Source organism: Zonotrichia albicollis, unplaced genomic scaffold (genome assembly GCF_047830755.1).
Source record: "Zonotrichia albicollis isolate bZonAlb1 unplaced genomic scaffold, bZonAlb1.hap1 Scaffold_257, whole genome shotgun sequence".
NCBI classification, from domain to species: domain Eukaryota; kingdom Metazoa; phylum Chordata; class Aves; order Passeriformes; family Passerellidae; genus Zonotrichia; species Zonotrichia albicollis.
In genome coordinates this window covers 3,912,937-3,929,115 of record NW_027428429.1, presented here as the reverse complement: position 1 = coordinate 3,929,115, position 16,179 = coordinate 3,912,937, and the positions used below count along the sequence as shown (strand labels likewise).

General features: G+C 49.6%; 1 protein-coding gene across 1 annotated transcript; it reads right to left on the bottom strand.

Annotated features, from left to right (window-relative positions):
* Nucleotides 1–1,161: 1,161 nt before the first annotated feature.
* On the bottom strand, nt 1,162–11,900 carry LOC141727889 (olfactory receptor 14I1-like). Its single transcript, XM_074534177.1, has 3 exons — nt 10,991–11,900; nt 1,756–1,924; nt 1,162–1,204 (listed from the first exon to the last, which is right to left on the bottom strand). Exons 1-3 carry the CDS (start codon nt 11,898–11,900, stop codon nt 1,162–1,164), a joined length of 1,122 nt encoding a protein of 373 aa, XP_074390278.1.
* Nucleotides 11,901–16,179: the final 4,279 nt, after the last annotated feature.

Here is a 16,179-nt window from a genome sequence, read left to right as displayed (position 1 = left end):
CTCACATTCAGGAATGAATCTAGGGTGGCCCATGTTTCTTTTGGTCGATTTGAAAACTTAAAGCTAAACCATCCACCAGTTGTAGTGTTAGACAAACTGGCGTTTGTGCTGCCAAAAAGATCCAATTCCTCAGGAGGACAATGTAAAGAGGTGTTGAGTGATTGGATCAATAAACATTGACGATAGCCATCACTCTGACCTGCAGTATATCCTTGTTGCCCTGGCAGTTTGATGTTTGACATGTTAGGCATACATAAGGTTTGATTTTTTATCAAACTGCAAAATTCTCCAGGAGACCACACCGGAAGTCCCACCAGGCATGTTCGAAATGGGTTAGTGACTCCTCCAAGACTAAGTGATGATTGGTTAATTTGGTTAGCAAGTGTTACCCATAAATTTTTTCTTGGCTGACTAAAACGTGTTATTTCTACTGCTTCACCTATTACAACATTAAGCAATATAACAAGAGCAAACCTCATTTTTTGTGAGATAAGTTTGAAGGCAAATTAGCTTTTCCCTTTTTTGCCTTCTTTTTCTTATCTATCTTCAAACTTGCGGCTCCTATTGTTACTGGTCCTGCCACTTGCAAACTCAATTTCTGCAATTCTTCAATGCAGTGGTCTAGTGCACTTTCAGGATTCCCCGTGCAGGGTCCAACAACTGAGCACTGTGTTAAAGGTACTACTTTTCTACACCTTACAGAGATTATGCGCGATTTACTCTGAATCTCAGTTCTCCTCTCAAAACATTGTACTTGCCATCGATAATAAGCAAGAATTTTTTGTTCAGGAGACTCATAAAGACGTAAAGCTTCATAGGCATTTATCCCTGTTTGTCTCCTTAATTCATGTTGCCAATTTTCTCTCCACCGCTGCTCAAAATAACAAGGGTGACACCACAAATCACACATTAACGATTGTTCTAACCAAAAAATTCTATCACAACCCCCACAAAGAAGGGCTACCCAAGCAGCACAATGTGGATCGCGACAGGCATAGCAATGTTCCTTTGATGGATTTGTTAAACGAAAAGTTGATAATGATTCAGCAAAATCAACCAGTTCCTGGATTGTCCAACAGTAGGGTGACAATGCGTGCTCCACTCCCGAGTATCCCCTCAGCTGTATCAGTAGCGGTCGTAGGATCAAAAGCAGTTTCTTCTTCAGTCGCTCCTTGTCCTCCTCCGTGAGACGCTCCACCAAGCGCTGCATCAGAAGCAGGTTTAGTCCACTTAGCAGGCACCCACAGAGGCCCTGTAGGTGAGGAAACACAAAGATACCCCCGACCCCAATATAATACTTTTGCAGGTTTTTCCCATAATCTTGTACTGGGGTTCTTATACCTAACCCAGACCTCTGTTTCCTTAGTACTTTCCTGACCTGACCTTGGATGATGTTTAATTGCAGGAGGGGTATCATCTTCCCCAAAAATACATAAATGATTAATTACATACAACACCTTAGCCAGACATGCTTGTGGATCTCTCAAATCTTCATGTTTTTCAATATATTGCTTAAGGGTACCGTTTGCTCTTTCCACTATTCCCTGTCCAGTAGGGGAGTGTGGAATACCTGTCACGTGCTTAACCGACCATTGATTCAGAAATTTTTGAACCCTAGCACTCACATAAGCCGGAGCATTATCTGTTTTAATACTTTTTGGAACTCCCATGACAGCGAAGCAACTTAACAGGTGCCTGATAACATGTATAGCTTTCTCTCCTGCTTGAGCCGTAGCCCATATGTAATGACTATACGTGTCTATAGTGACGTGCACACATTTGACTTTACCAAATTTGGCAATATGTGTAACATCCATTTGACATTTCTCATTTATTTCTAAACCTCGAGGATTAACTCCAATACCTAAACCTATTCCACCATTGTGATAACTACATGTTGGACATGCTCTGACAATAACTTTAGCTTCTGACAAACTCAATTCAAATTGCTTTGCTAATCCTTTTGCATTTGGATGATATCTACTATGTGCTTCTCTGGCCAATGTATGCTTATCAATAGGACAAGAGTTATCAACGGGTAGGGTAACCAATTTATCTGCACGTTCATTTCCTTCTCCCAAACCTTCAGACCATTTATGGCTCCTGATATGAATCACAGAATATGCTGCATTTCTTTCCCGCAGAGCTTTCCTTAATTGTACCAACAGTTCATACAATCGTTTATTATTCACTTCCTTAATTGCTGCTTCCTCTATTCGTTTGGCTACTCCTGCAACATACATAGAGTCTGTAACCACATTTAAAGGTCCCTGTAAGTTGGATACTGCCCATACTACTGCCAACAATTCCAAAGTTTGTAAACTATCCGCAGGGTCTGCTGTAATGATTTGATGTTTCCATTGTCCTTTTTCTTGCCAAGTGACAGCAGCACGCCTTGATTTCTTTCCTGCATCTGTAAAGGCTGTAATAGCTCCTTCTATAGGGCATTCTTCTCTCAAGGGTCGAGTAATCCAGTTCCATTCTGTCATCCATTGCAAAACTCTAGGCACTAATTTGCTGGTATCTACTTTTGCAGACGATGTCAATAATGCTTCTTGTAAATCCTTTGAATTAATCAGGTACCAGTCCAAGGTTTCTTTTTCCATAGGCAGTCTAATGGTAGCAGGTTCTCTACCATCCACTTCAAGAATTCTGAGACGCCCCTTTTTGATTAATGCAGCCAATTGTTCAATTTTTGAACATATTGTTTTCTTATGCTGTAATGGTGGAGGCAACCATTCCAACACCCGTATCTCCCCCGTTTTCTTTTGTTGTTGAGAGAGAGCACCAAGCAGGTGACAAGGGCTATTCCAGATAGTAAGGTCAATAGGGTGGTCGAGTTGTCGACGAGACACGTACCCCTGTTGTACACAGTCACTGATTTGCTGCAAGGCAAGACGATGCTCTTTTGTCAGGCATACAGGAGTAGTAGGGTCAACACCCTTTAATAAAGGCCGCAGGGCTTCTAACAAATGATTTGGTATTCCCACAATAGGCTTTAGCCACTGTAAGTCCCCCAGTAACTTCTGTGCATCATGTAGAGTCTTAATGTCCAATTGTAATTCCAATTTTTGAGGTATCACTATTTGATCCATCAAAGTCCATCCCAAATATTTCCAGGGCTTTGTAGTTTGAATTTTCTCTGAAGCAATAACAAGTGAATATGCAGCAAGAGTATTTCTAATAATGTCAATCTGCAAAGAGGAAAATGGTTGTTGCTGTGCAAACAAAATATCGTCCATGTAATGATATACTATAGTAGCTGGCCATCTGCGATGTAATGGCTGTAATGCTACATCAACATACAGTTGACATAAAGTCGGGGAATTCCGCATGCCCTGTGGTAAACATATCCATTCAAATCTTTTATCTGGTTCTCCATGATTTATTGCCGGTAAAGTAAAGGCAAATCTTTTAGCATCAATAGGATGTAGGGCAATGGTGAAGAAACAGTCCCTTAAGTCGATGATTAAGAGTGGCCAGTGTTCTGGAATCATAGCTGGATTTGGAAGACCAGGCTGTAAGGCCCCCATAGGTTCCATTTGATCATTTACAGCCCGTAAATCATGTATTAAACGATATTTCCCTGATTTCTTTTTGATCACAAAAATAGGTGTGTTCCAGGGGCTCGTGGAAAGTCGTAAATGTCCCTTTGAATATTGTTCCTCCACTAATTCATGAGCATGCATAAGGCTTTCCCCTTTTAGTGGCCATTGCTTAACCATCACCGGTGTATCTGTTTTCCAGATGAGTGGAATGGGGAAAGTCCAAGCAATGGCAATTACCCCAAAGGGTGCTGGTTAGTTAACACCACTCCCAATTGTGTTAAAATGTCCCTTCCAATTAAACAGGAGACTGTAGGAGGCACTTGCACAATTGAAAACACAGCAGATATTTGTTGATCTTCAATGCACACAGACAAAGAAGGTGACCTGCTTGCCAATGTAAATCCTCCTACTCCTGTAAGCATGTTTGCTGATGGGAATAGAGGCCAATGTTGTGGCCATGCCTCTGGAGAAATAATGCTGGTATCTGCTCCTGTATCCAATAATCCATAAAGGGTTATGCTTTGATGCCCATAAGTAACTGTGACCTTTTGCTTTGGTCTGTTTTGTAAATCCACAGTTAAAAGTGTAACACCAGTGGAGCCAAAACCTTTTTCATCCCGTGCTTGTCCAGTAAATGGTTGTATTCCAGAGGTCATTTGTGATAGTGGTACCAATTGTGCAATACGTTGTCCCTTTGTTACTTTAATTGGAGGATAGAGGGTGTAAGCCATGATTTGTATTTCCCCTGTAAAGTCTGCATCAATAACTCCAGGCAAAACAAATAATCCCAACATAGTTGTAGAAGAGCGTCCTAATAATAATGCTCCACATGTTTGTCCATTTAATATAAGAGGACCTTTTACTCCAGTTGGTATTTTCTCAGGCATATTCGTCATTAGTGTGACGTCTACTGCTGCTGATAAGTCCAAACCGAGGCTCCCTGTTGTTGCGGGTTGCAGAAAGGAGGTTGCTGCAATGTCGTGGCAGCTGGTGCTGGTGCCTCTGGTGTCACGGCGGCAACTTGTATCTGGGCGCAGCCCCCGTGAAACGCGCTCTGCTGATGGTTTCCCGACCGCCGTCTACAAGCTGTGGTGTTGTGGGAGCTGGATCGGCAGTGTTGACACCATATACGAGTTGCTCTGCAGGCTCGACGTGTATGTCCCTCATTGCCGCACCGGTAACACTTGATAAATGGCTTTGAACCTCCTTGCGTGAATGCCAGTGAGCCACTTCGGAGAGGAGCAAGGGCAGCTAACACCTGATTCTGGGTAGACTCTGCCTGCTTTTGTAACCCCAATCCTAGTTCCTTTATAGCGTCTACTAGGAATGCCTGCGAAGCCGTTGGCATTAATGCCATTCGCTCAAATGCTTCCTCAATGGTCCAATTTGCTCCCAAAGTAGATAATACTCTTTGGGTTGCTGGATTACTATTTTGGAGAGCACACTGCTTCAATAGCGCCCCCTTCATGTAATCTGCAACCCCGGCCCAATCTATAGCAGCAGCTGCCCTATCAATAAAATTTCCAAATGATTCTTCTCTACCTTGCTTAATACCCATATAAGATGGTAACCCCCCTGGCTCTTTAACCATATCTATTGCCGTTCGCACCAATCGCATAGCCTCTCTAAGCTTATCCGGTCCCGATATCATCTGTGCCTCTGTACGCAAATATGCTCCTAAACCCATAAGCTCATCCACTGTTACTCCATGCAATGGGTCTCCCTGAGCCTGTTGTACAGCAACTGACTCATTTACTAACGCTTGCCAATGTGCATTAAACAATAATTGTTGATGCTGAGTAAATATTAAACGCACTATTCCTCTTAAATCATTTGGGCATAAAATCTGAGTGTTAAAGAGATAATCTAACATTTGCTTAACAGGTTCACTTTTTACACCAAACTGACTAACTGTAGAACGTAGCTGAGCTAACAACTTCCAATCTAAGGCAGAATATGCTGCCACATTATGCATTAAATTCCCCTGTGCATCATATTGTGGTGTATAAGTAACAGGACATGCAAGACTAGAAGCAATTTCTACGGCTTCACCGTCTCCTATTTGCATCGCCTCTTTTGCCAAAGCAGACCAAGCTTCCCTCCTTTGTTTAGCCATTTCCCCCCATAGATCACGGTGTGCCCCTGGGATGGGAGCTGGCTCTTTGGAGGTGCTATGCTGCTGGCATTTTAGTGCAGGCGCTGAGTTTTTCACATGGGGGGAGCGGTAAAGCAGAGGCTGGCTCGCGCGGGGAAAACGACCCCCCCGGCTTGCGAGGGGGAAGCGACCCCCCCGCTGGAGCTGTCAGTGAAGCCGGAGCTGGCTCGCACACAGCCGGAGCCAGTTCGCGAGGGGGAAGGACCCCCCCGCTCCCCGCCGGAGCTGTAACAGGAGCCCGCTCAGGCAGAGCCGCTGCAGGCAGAGCCGGTGCGCGCGGGGGAGAGGATCTCCCCCCCGCCGGAGCTGTAACCGGAGCTTGCTCAGGCAGAGCCGGCGCGCGCGGGGGAGAGGATCCCCCCCCGCCTGAGCTGTAACTGGAGCCAGCCTGCCCGGGGGTAGTGGCGGAGGCAAAGCAAAAGGCAGAGGCGAAGCTGGCTTGCTCCCACCCCCACCATCCGACCAGCCTGAAGCCGGCTGTGGAGGCAAAGCTGGTTTGCTCTTACCTCCCCCATCCGACTCGCCATCCCCCTCGGACAAGGGAGGCGCAGATGGTTCCGCAATTTCTATAGGCATGTCCTCAACACCACTAAGCTGGGGACTTTTAGGCATAAGTATTTTAGTTACAGAAGGTGCTAAAGGATCATCCTCACGACCATATCCTATATTCCTCTTATGAGCTTCTGTAGCCCTTTCTGCTGCCTTTCTCTCAGAGACCTGCTGAAGCAACGTATTATACACCACCCGCCATAATTTCCCAAACTTTTTAGCTGATTTATACCCATCTAACATTGAGTCCATTAACAATTCCCCAAATTTTTTCCACTCTGACAGCTCATGTACTGTGTGAGGGTTACTAAACATACCTATAGAATGGCCATAAGCTAATAACCCCGGTAATTCCTTTTTTAAATCTATCTCTTTTACCCCTCGCCTTTCTAAATATGAGGAGAATAAATCGTATGCCGCTTGCCTATCCATACCTATTAATCAGCGCGCACTTTTTGCAGCTTCCAGGCTCCGGCGGCACGTAGATGGCTTGAGTCACGGATGTGATCCTCAAGGGTGCTTTTTATAAGTAATCCAACTTTTTATAAATAATCCAGCACCTCCCTGCTGCACGGGACCATCACCCAACTTCCCGACCGTGGCGAGTTCCCTTTTTCTTTGTAATCCGAGAAAAGAGGACAGGGGTTCAACGTTGCCGCATCGTTGCCCGCAGCGGTGCTTACAGCGTTGTTGCCCGCATTCTCCACCATTTGTCGAAGGAAGGAGACCAGGACATCAGTTGATCATCACAGGCCCGATTTTATTGATCAGCACGGCGGGTTAAATACAGTTCGTAATTAACTTCATGCATATTGCAAAAGTTGAGCTCAGGATTGGTTAGTTACATATCAGCAGTTACACCTACTTTTACATTCCTATGGTCCTACTTTTGATACTTTCTACATATTCTTAGGAGATATTCAGGACTAATCTCTACTCCCTTTCTCCATGTTGCAGCAAGGCCACTGATTGCTAACTGCTGACATCTCCTTTCAGCTTGCTGACTGCTGATTTCTCAGCTTAACCAGTGGCAATATGTCAGCATGGCCTTTCTCAGCTAACCAACTATTAATAAAGCTCTCCACACTGCTCCAGTCTGAAACAGGGCCCAGCATGGTGCCGGGATCATCAGAGAGCTGAGGTGTGTGCTGGAATTCAGTGCCCTCCCCATCTCTCAGCAGCCCTGCATTTCCCTCCTGCAGCCCTGGTCTCCAGCACAGCCATGGAGGCTCTTTGGGCTCTGGACTGTTGCTGCAGCCCCCAAGGGCAGCTGAGCTCTGCCTTTGGCATAGTCAGGCCTGGCCAGCGCAGGCCATGCTCAGCAATTTCTTGTGTGTTCCTGGCCTTGCTTTCAGCCCCGACAGTGGCTGCGTGGCCCCTTTGTGGCCCTGTGCTGGCCCAGCCATGGTGGCCCAGCCCCTGTGCAGGCCCAGCCCAGGCCAGGAGCATTGCAGCTGGGAACGGCCCCTGTGCCGTGGTGCCCACAGCAGCCTTGGGGCTCTGTGCCCCATGGCCTCACTGCTGGGCAGACTCTGCCAGCTCCTGCAGAGCCCCTGGCACCTGTGGGGCTGCACAGACAGCCCTGCCCTGGGCTCTGCCAGCCTCTGGGCCAGCAGAGAGGCAGCCAGGGCTGGCCATGGCCAGGAACAGGCCCTGAGCCCCGCAGGAGGATGGAGCTGGGCCACAGCCAAACTCAGCCTAGGCCAAAGCTGGGCTCAGCAGCCAGGGCTGCCTAGAGCTGGGCACAGAGGCTGGCACTGACAAATGTCCTGGGCCTCCTCCCTGCTCCGTCCATGCCACCAAGGGCACAGAGCAGCCTCCTCTCTGGGCCACTTGCCTGTTTGCAATGCCTTGCACAGGCGCTGGCCCTGTCCCACAAGGCCTGGCCTGAGTCCTGCCCCTGCATGCTCAGCCAGGCTGAGATGGACACTGATGGTTTCTGGACCAGGCTCTCTGAGCCCAGCCCAGCTCCCTGCAAGCTCTGCCAGCTGCCCTGAGCTCTGGGCAGCACCAAGGGCCTCTCCCCAGCCCAGCCCAGCCGGCTCTGGCCCCACAGCTCTGCTCAGGCCAGGCTGCTCTGGGCACTGCCCCACGGCCTCAGCCCCTGGCAAGGGCACAGCAGCAGCTGCAGCTGCCACAGAACTCAGCCCCAGCCATGGGGGAAGGTGCTTGGCCAAGGAGAAAGGAGGCTCCCTGGCTGCCCTGCTCCCCTCAGGCTGAGATGTTGAGAGCTCTGCAGCCCCTGCTGCCATCCCATCTGCCCAGGGCAGCAAAAGAGCCCCGGCCTTGGGGCCCTCAAGAGCTGCTCCTGCTCCTGCTCCAGGACCAGGGCCCATGCCAAAGCTGGGGCAGCCACAAAGCTGTGTCTGTTTCTGTTAATTGCTGCTCCCATGGGGATGGATCCTCAGCTACTTGGACGTTGCTGATGAATTTTTTTACTCCAGAGATCTGTTCTTTCCTGAGCTCTTCAGTTCAGGAATTCAATGAAAAAGGCTCATAAACAATAGTGCAAAAACACCCGAAAAAACCCAGCCCCTGATAATAATAGAAGTTTTAAATTCTTCTGTGGTTAATTAGATATATTTCAGAAGTGTATTCAAAGTGAATATACTGTATTGAAATCAATGCAGAGAAAATTGTTTTGTCCTGTTTTCTTTTCTGGTTTATAGATTGGTATCAGCAACGTCCATTTGATACTGATCCCCTGCACCTTGTAATGCAGTCTGAATAAACAGGAAAATCAAAATCCTTCATGGCTGGCAATCAGTAACACTTTTTTCCCACACCTCCCCACCATTTCCCTCATGCAACCCCTGCCATTCCTATGGATCAGGAATGGTGTGGCCAGCAGGAGCAGGGCAGGAAGTCTTCCCCTGTGCTCAGCAATGCTTGGGCAGCGCCTTGAGTGCTGTGTCCACTTCTGGACCCCCCAATTTAGGAAGAACATGGAGGGGCTGGAGTGTGTCCAGAGATGGGCAACAAGGCTGGGGAGGGATCTGGAGCACAAGAGCTTTGAGGAGTGGCTGAGGGAGCTGAGGTTGTTTATCCTGGAGAAGAGGAGGCTCAAGGGAGACAAGGTGGTGTCAGGGGAAAGGTTGGACTTGATCTCCATGGCCTGTTCCACCCTTGCTGATTCTGGGGTTCTCTGAAAGCACCCTTAGAGCAGTTGCAGGAGGAGCTCTGGGCCTCCTCTGCAGAAGCTCCAGCAGCCCAGGTCCCTCAGCTTCTCCTGCCAGCCCCAAAGCCCATCCTGTCAGTCCTGCTGAGCCTCTGCAGCTCCTCCTCACTGCCCAGAACAGGGAGCTCCAGAGCCAGACACAGCAGCCAAGATGTGCCCCCCTGGCCTGGGTGCCTCTGGCAAGGGAGCAGCAGGAGGCACTGCAGGAGCCTGCAGACAATTCCTGCAGCACGTGTAGGATGATCCTGCTATGCAAGGGACGTTCCCATGGTGCCAAGTCAGGAACTGCAATGGGGAGTGGGGCCAGAGAGGAAAGGGCAAACAGGGATGGGCTGTTTGAAGGGGAGGGGACAGGGGTGGGCAATGGGAAGACATTTGTTTCAGGAAGAGTAAAGAAAGCAAAGGTGAAGCCAAGGAAATGCTGAGGGCAGTTTGGGGGTGGCTGCCAGGCAGCCCTGGCTCTGAGCAACAGCGTCTGCAGTGGGACAGGAAACTCCCAGCTGATGGGAACAAACTTTCTGGCTGAGTGCAGAGGCCAGGACAAAGCTGGTTTCCCTGGTGTCCCCCAGCCCTTGCTGGCCCCAGGGACTGATGGCATTTGTGCTCCCTCAGATTCATGTCCCCACAGCAACAGCATGGGGGTGCTCCCCCTGCTGTGTGCAATGCAAACAGGGGCTGCTGAGCCAGTGCTGCCATGTCTGTGCCTGCAAGGATGGGGCACCTGTGTGAGCTGGGGGAGAGGCCAGGGCTGCAGAGGGGGGATGTTGTTGGCAGCTCCATGAGGACGCTCTGGGACACTGCCCTGGGCTGTGCAGCGCACTGGTGATTGATCTGCCCCTGCTCTGCTGCTCCTTCCCGTCTGCCCCAGGGCCCTTGCAGAGCCCCAGCCATGCTGTTTGCCACCAGCCTGCCCACAGCCAGCCTGGGGCTGCTCACGGGGCTTTTCTGTGCTGAGCATTGGCCTGGCTGTGTTCTTGAGAGAGCCTGGGCAAGGAGCCTGGAGCCCCCAGGCCCTGGGCTGAGGTGTCAGCGCTGCCCCAGCAGTGCCCATGGCCTGTCCCTGCTGCAGCCCCGGCACTGCCACCCCCAGGGCTGTGCCCAGCCCCGAGAGCACTCAGGCCCTGCAGCAACACCAGGGCCACCAGGGCAGCGGGGCAGGGCCACGGCAGCAGCACTGGCAACACCAAGTGCCACTGCTGCTGGGCACAGCTGCTGGGCCAGCACTGATCTGCCCCCAGCTCTGCACACAGACATTGCTGATGCTGCTCCAGAGAAGGCAACAAGAGGGCATCTCTGCAGAAAACTCTGCTGGGAGATCCTTTAGTTCCTTTAAAGGAACCCAGAGCTCATTGACACAGTCTGTGGCTACAGTGAAGGAGGTGGAGAAACAAAATCAGAAATGGCACAAACAACGACATTTATTTGAGGACAATATTAAACACATAAAACCGAGAAAAAAACCCTTCCAAATTGAAACCAACAAGAAATATTAAAGATGACTTTTATTACAAGTGATTTGCAGAAATTGGCAAGCAGATTAATGTTCCTGAAAGCATCAACTCATCAGTGCCCACACTGCCGCCTTGAGCTCCTGGTTCCTCAGGCTGTAGATGAGGGGGTTCAGGGCTGGAGGCACCACCGAATACAGAACTGACAAGGCCAGATCCAGGGATGGGGAGGAGATGGAAGGGGGCTTCACATAGGCAAATGAGGAGGTGAAGAAGAACAGGGAGACCACAGCCAGGTGAGGGAGGCAGGTGGAAAAGGCTTTGTGCCGTCCCTGCTCTGAGGGCATCCTCAGCACAGCCCTGAAGATCTGCACATAGGAGAAAACAATGAACACAAAACAACCAAGTGCTAAACACACACTAACAGCCATAAAACCGATTTCCCTGAGGTAAGATTTGTAGCAGGAGAGCTTGAGAATCTGAGGGATTTCACAGAAGAACTGGTCCAGACCATTGCCATGGCACAGGGGCAGGGAAAATGTATTGGCTGTGTGCAGCAGTGAATAGAGAAATGCACTGGCCCAGGCAGCTGCTGCCATGTGGGCACAAGCTCTGTTGACCAGAAGGGTCCCGTAGTGCAGGGGTTTGCAGATGGACACGTAGCGGTCATAGCACATGATGGTCAGGAGACAAAACTCTGCTGAGATGAAGAACATAAAGAAAAAGAGCTGTGCAGCACATCCGGTGTAGGAGATGTTCCTGGTGTCCCAGAGGGAATTGTGCATGGCTTTGGGGACAGTGGTGCAGATGCAGCCCAGGTCAGTGAGTGCCAGGTTGAGCAGGAAGAAGAACATGGGCGTGTGCAGGTGGTGGCTGCAGGCTACGGCGCTGATGATGAGGCCGTTGCCCAGGAGGGCAGCCAGGGAGATGCCCAGCAAGAGGCAGAAGTGCAGGAGCTGCAGCTGCCGCGTGTCTGCCAATGCCAGCAGGAGGAAGTGCCTGATGGAGCTGCTGTTGGACATTTGTGCTGCCTTGGCATGGGGATCTGTAAAAAAAGTAATCATGGAATAGCTGGGTTTGGAGAGGACTTGAAATATCCCAGCACAGCCTGGGGGCACTTTCCCCCCACTGCCTGCCCAGGGCTCTGCTGGCTGGAGCTGTCCCTGCCAGCAGCTGCTTCCCTGTGCCCAGGGCTGGGCCCTGCCAGTGCTGCCATAGCCCTGTCCAGTCCAGGGGGCTCAGCTCTGCCCTGCAGACCCCTCCCAGCTCTGGCACTGCCCAGGGGCAGATCTGGCTCTGCAGGCTCTGATGGCAATGTCAGAGCAACCCTGAGGAGGCTGGGAAAGTAACAAAGATGGTGCCAGTGAAGGGCCCTGTGCTGATCTCTGTCACTGCCTGGTTTATTCCGGTTTGTAAGACTTTTTTTGTATTTATTCTCCACCTGAACTGAGAGAAGAATATCAATATGAAATTTCCCATTCAGGCAAAACAGAGCAGTAGAATAAAAAAATCAGGATTTTCCCATTTATGAAACCCCTGCCTAGGTGTGCTCCTTGTATGATCTGCTTGGAAATGTTCTGCGGTTAAATGCCCTGCTTGGAGCAGTCCTGAACAATGCAACATCCTCCCCACACAAGGAGAACACTTCCAAGCCTTACCAGCTGTCTCCTCCCACCGTGATCCTGTCCCCCAGCACGGGAAGCAGCTGCCAGGGCTGGCTGAGAGCTGTCCCTGGCAGGCAGCAGAGTCCCTGCCCCAGAGTCCCTCCCCTGCACCCTGGGCTGCAGGACCCTGCTCTGCAGGACAGCCCTGGGCACCCCTGGCTGCTCTGCACAAGAGACCATCAGAGAATGTACTCACAGGGTCTGTAGGCATTGGGATGTTCCAGTTTTAAGAGATGGCTCCAGGAGCTGCAGCTGCATTGTCCTGCAGCCAGAGGTTCCTGTGCCAAGGGCTGTCAGTGATTCTGCCCCAGGCGCTTCTCAGCACCTTCCCAGCCCTGACTGATGGAAGCTCTCTGTGCCTCTGTGCTGTGTCCAGGGTGGCTGCAGGCAGTGCCCCAGCCCTGCTGGGCTGGCAGAAGAGCTGCTCATCAAGAGAAATGTGCTTTTGAAGCTTTGCTTGGTTACCAGGAGCTGCCTCTGTGCCAGGAGCCCAGCCCAGCCTCAGCAGCACAGACACAGCACCAGGACTTTAATGAGCCTCTGGGGCTTTGTGCTCAGGCCCTGAACATCAGTCCCTGAGAGGGAGCTGAAGAAACCTCTCCAGAACTCCAAGTCACAATCCAGCTCCAAAGTTTCTTGGACTTTTAATGGATCCCACTGAGGGAAACGACTGAGCAGGTGTCCCCAGGCCCCAGGCAGAGCAGAGACTTGCAGGCAGTGCTGAAATGTGGGGACAAAAAGAAGCCAAGTCTTGGTGCCCTGGGGCACAGCAGGGTCTGTGCCACCAAGGGCTGTGAGGAGACACCTTGTCCTGAGGCCCTGGGGTCTCCTGGCACAGCCCCAGCCAGGCTGGGCACTCTCAGCCCCTTGTCCTGCCCTCAGCATCCCCCCCTAGCCCACATCCCAGTTGCCTCAAGGATCTGCAGGAAGGAGTCCCTGGGGAGCCTTGCTCAACAATGGCCCTGGGGGCCTCTGAATGCTCCCAAGTGTCTGCAGGTTTTTTAAAGGACTTTGGGTTTGGCTTTTGCCTTGGAGTCTCTGAGAGGTTTTTGCAATCTTGGCCTCCAATTATCTGCTGTAATTAGTCCCTAGAGAGGCTTTGTCAGTAACAACACTCACTGGGGCTCATTAATGCTTCAAGGTACTTCAGTTATTTGAAGGTACTCGGTACTCGGTGTTTGCCTTTTGATACAGACTCTGTGAGAGGTTTGTGCAATCATGGTCCAAATTATCTGCTTTAATGAGTCCCTTGAGAGCTTTGCACTTACACTCAGTGGGGCTCATTAATGCTTTCAGATACTCAAGGTTTTTTAAGGTACTTTGGATTTTCCTTTCCACACTGAGTGTCCCAGCCGTTTTTGTGCCATCTTGGCCTCCAGTTCTCTCCTACAAGGAGTTCATGAGGAGCTTGTGTTGGGGATGGACCTCAGTTGTACCCATGGCTTCCTTGAGACACTTTGGGGTTTTCTTCTGACCCTGACTCCAGGAAAGGTTTGTGCAATCTACTCTCAGGCCCTGAGCTTCAAGGGCTCAGCTCCAAATGCTCATTAGGATCAAGCAAGTTCTGACAAACCATGGCTCTGCCTTGATTTTTATCTGGTCTAATTCAGTTCAGCAAGAAGTTTTTCTTTTACAGTTATGGAGAAATATTTCAAAGAGCTTCTATGAAATAGGTAATCCTTTTTTAAAGAGTGTATTTTATTGCTGTTCTCTTTAAAGAAGAGATGATTGCAGCATTCTGTGATTGATGATGTAGGGCCACTCCTAAGGAGGTCTGGCCAGGTCAGTGAAGTTGTACCTAGGAGCTGACCCAGTGTGGACAGCCTTGCCCCAAATTCCCCAACCCCATGTGAGAAACTATTTCTACTTTCAAAAATTTAAATGCTTTATTAAGGCCTTTTCAAAATACAACAAAAGACTGAATAAAGAAAAGAATACAGCGCTGGGAGCAAAGAATTCAGACACCATGTCCTTATCTACAAAATGGATGTTCTGTCTTTTATACCTCTAGCCCCTCCCAAAGTCTTGTCAATCCACTCCTTCTTCACTGTCCAGCAGTGGAGATCACTGTCTTATACCTTCATTGGAGGTCAGGTGCTGCCATAGTAACAAGCCAACCTTCCCAAATGCCCTGACTACTGAGGCCATCCTGTGATAACAATGCAAGGGGGAAGGAAAGGATAACTATACATCTACAAAACTTCTCTTAACATATATTTAACAGTCACCCCTTAATTGTGAGGGTCAACTATAAGAATTACTAATCTATAAAATCCCTTACTTTGTTTTTCTCTAAGTCATTTTGCTCGAAAAATTAAGTAAAAAATTTTCTCTCTCTCTTGAATGAGTCATACCAGCATCTGCTAATATAGGCAAGGACAGTGGGAACAGGAGAAAAAGTCTCAGGTTTTCCTTAGACACACTTATTTGGAATGGACAAAAGGGCAGCACAGAGATCCAGTATGGCTTTGACTCCCACCTACCGTGCCTATGTGGCTGTTACCCATAGTCAGTGTATCTTAGGGGTGAGTACAGAGGCCAACTTGGTCCTGCCCTCCAGTCTCTGTTGAATAAACAGACAACTGAGGAATTATAGAGGTCTGGTATGGCCTTTTGTCCCTACCTTACGATGCCTATGGGGTTGCTGCCCACAGCAGGGCTATGGAGCCTTCTTGGTAGCAAACAAAGGGGTCAACCCAGTCTTGGCCTCCTTCCTTTGTCTTATTTTCTTGAATGGTATTCAGGATGGTGTTCTGGGCAGTGGCATGAGGCACAGGGTAGGTTTCCAACCAGTGGTGGCTTCCACCATGGCCAGCACGTAGCGCTTGCCCTGGCGTGTCTGGGGCAGTGTGATGTAGTCAATCTGCCAGGCCTCCCCATTCTTGTACTTTGACCACCGTACCACAGGGGCTTCACTCGCTTGGCCTGCTTGATGGCAGCACACGTCTCACAGTCATGGATAACCTGAGAAACACTGTCCATGGTTTAATCCACCCCTCGGTCTTGTGCCCACTTATAGGTGGCATCTCTGCCCTGATGGCCTGAGGCATCATGGGCCCATCAAACTAGGAATAACTCTCCTTTATGTTGCCAATCTAAGTCTACCTTTGACACCTCTATTTTTGCTGCCTGTTCTACCTGATCATTGTTTTGGTGCTCCTCATTAGCCCGACTCTTGGGGACATGGGTATCTACATGGTGGACTTTCACAGGTTGCTTCTCTAACTGAGCGGCAATGTCTTTCCATTCATCAGCAGCCCAGTTCGGTTTTCCCCTATGCTGCCAGTTGACCTTTTTCCACCTTTCCAGCCAGCCCCAAAGAGCATACCATCCATGAATCAGTATAAAGGTAGAACTTTGGCCATTTCTCTCTCTTAGCAATGTCCAGGGCCAGTTGAATGGCTTTGAGTGCTGCAAATTTACTTGATCCACTTTCTCGTTTGGTAGCTTGTGCAACCTGCCATGTGGGGATCCATACAGCTGCCTTCCGCTTCCGCTTCATCCCTACAATGTGGCCAGAACCATGAGTAAAAAGAGCGTATCATGTATCTTCTGCTGGCAGTTGGTTGTATGGTGAAGCCTCTTCAGCACGTGTCACTGGTTCTTCTTCCTCTTCATCAGTCAGACCAAAGTTTTC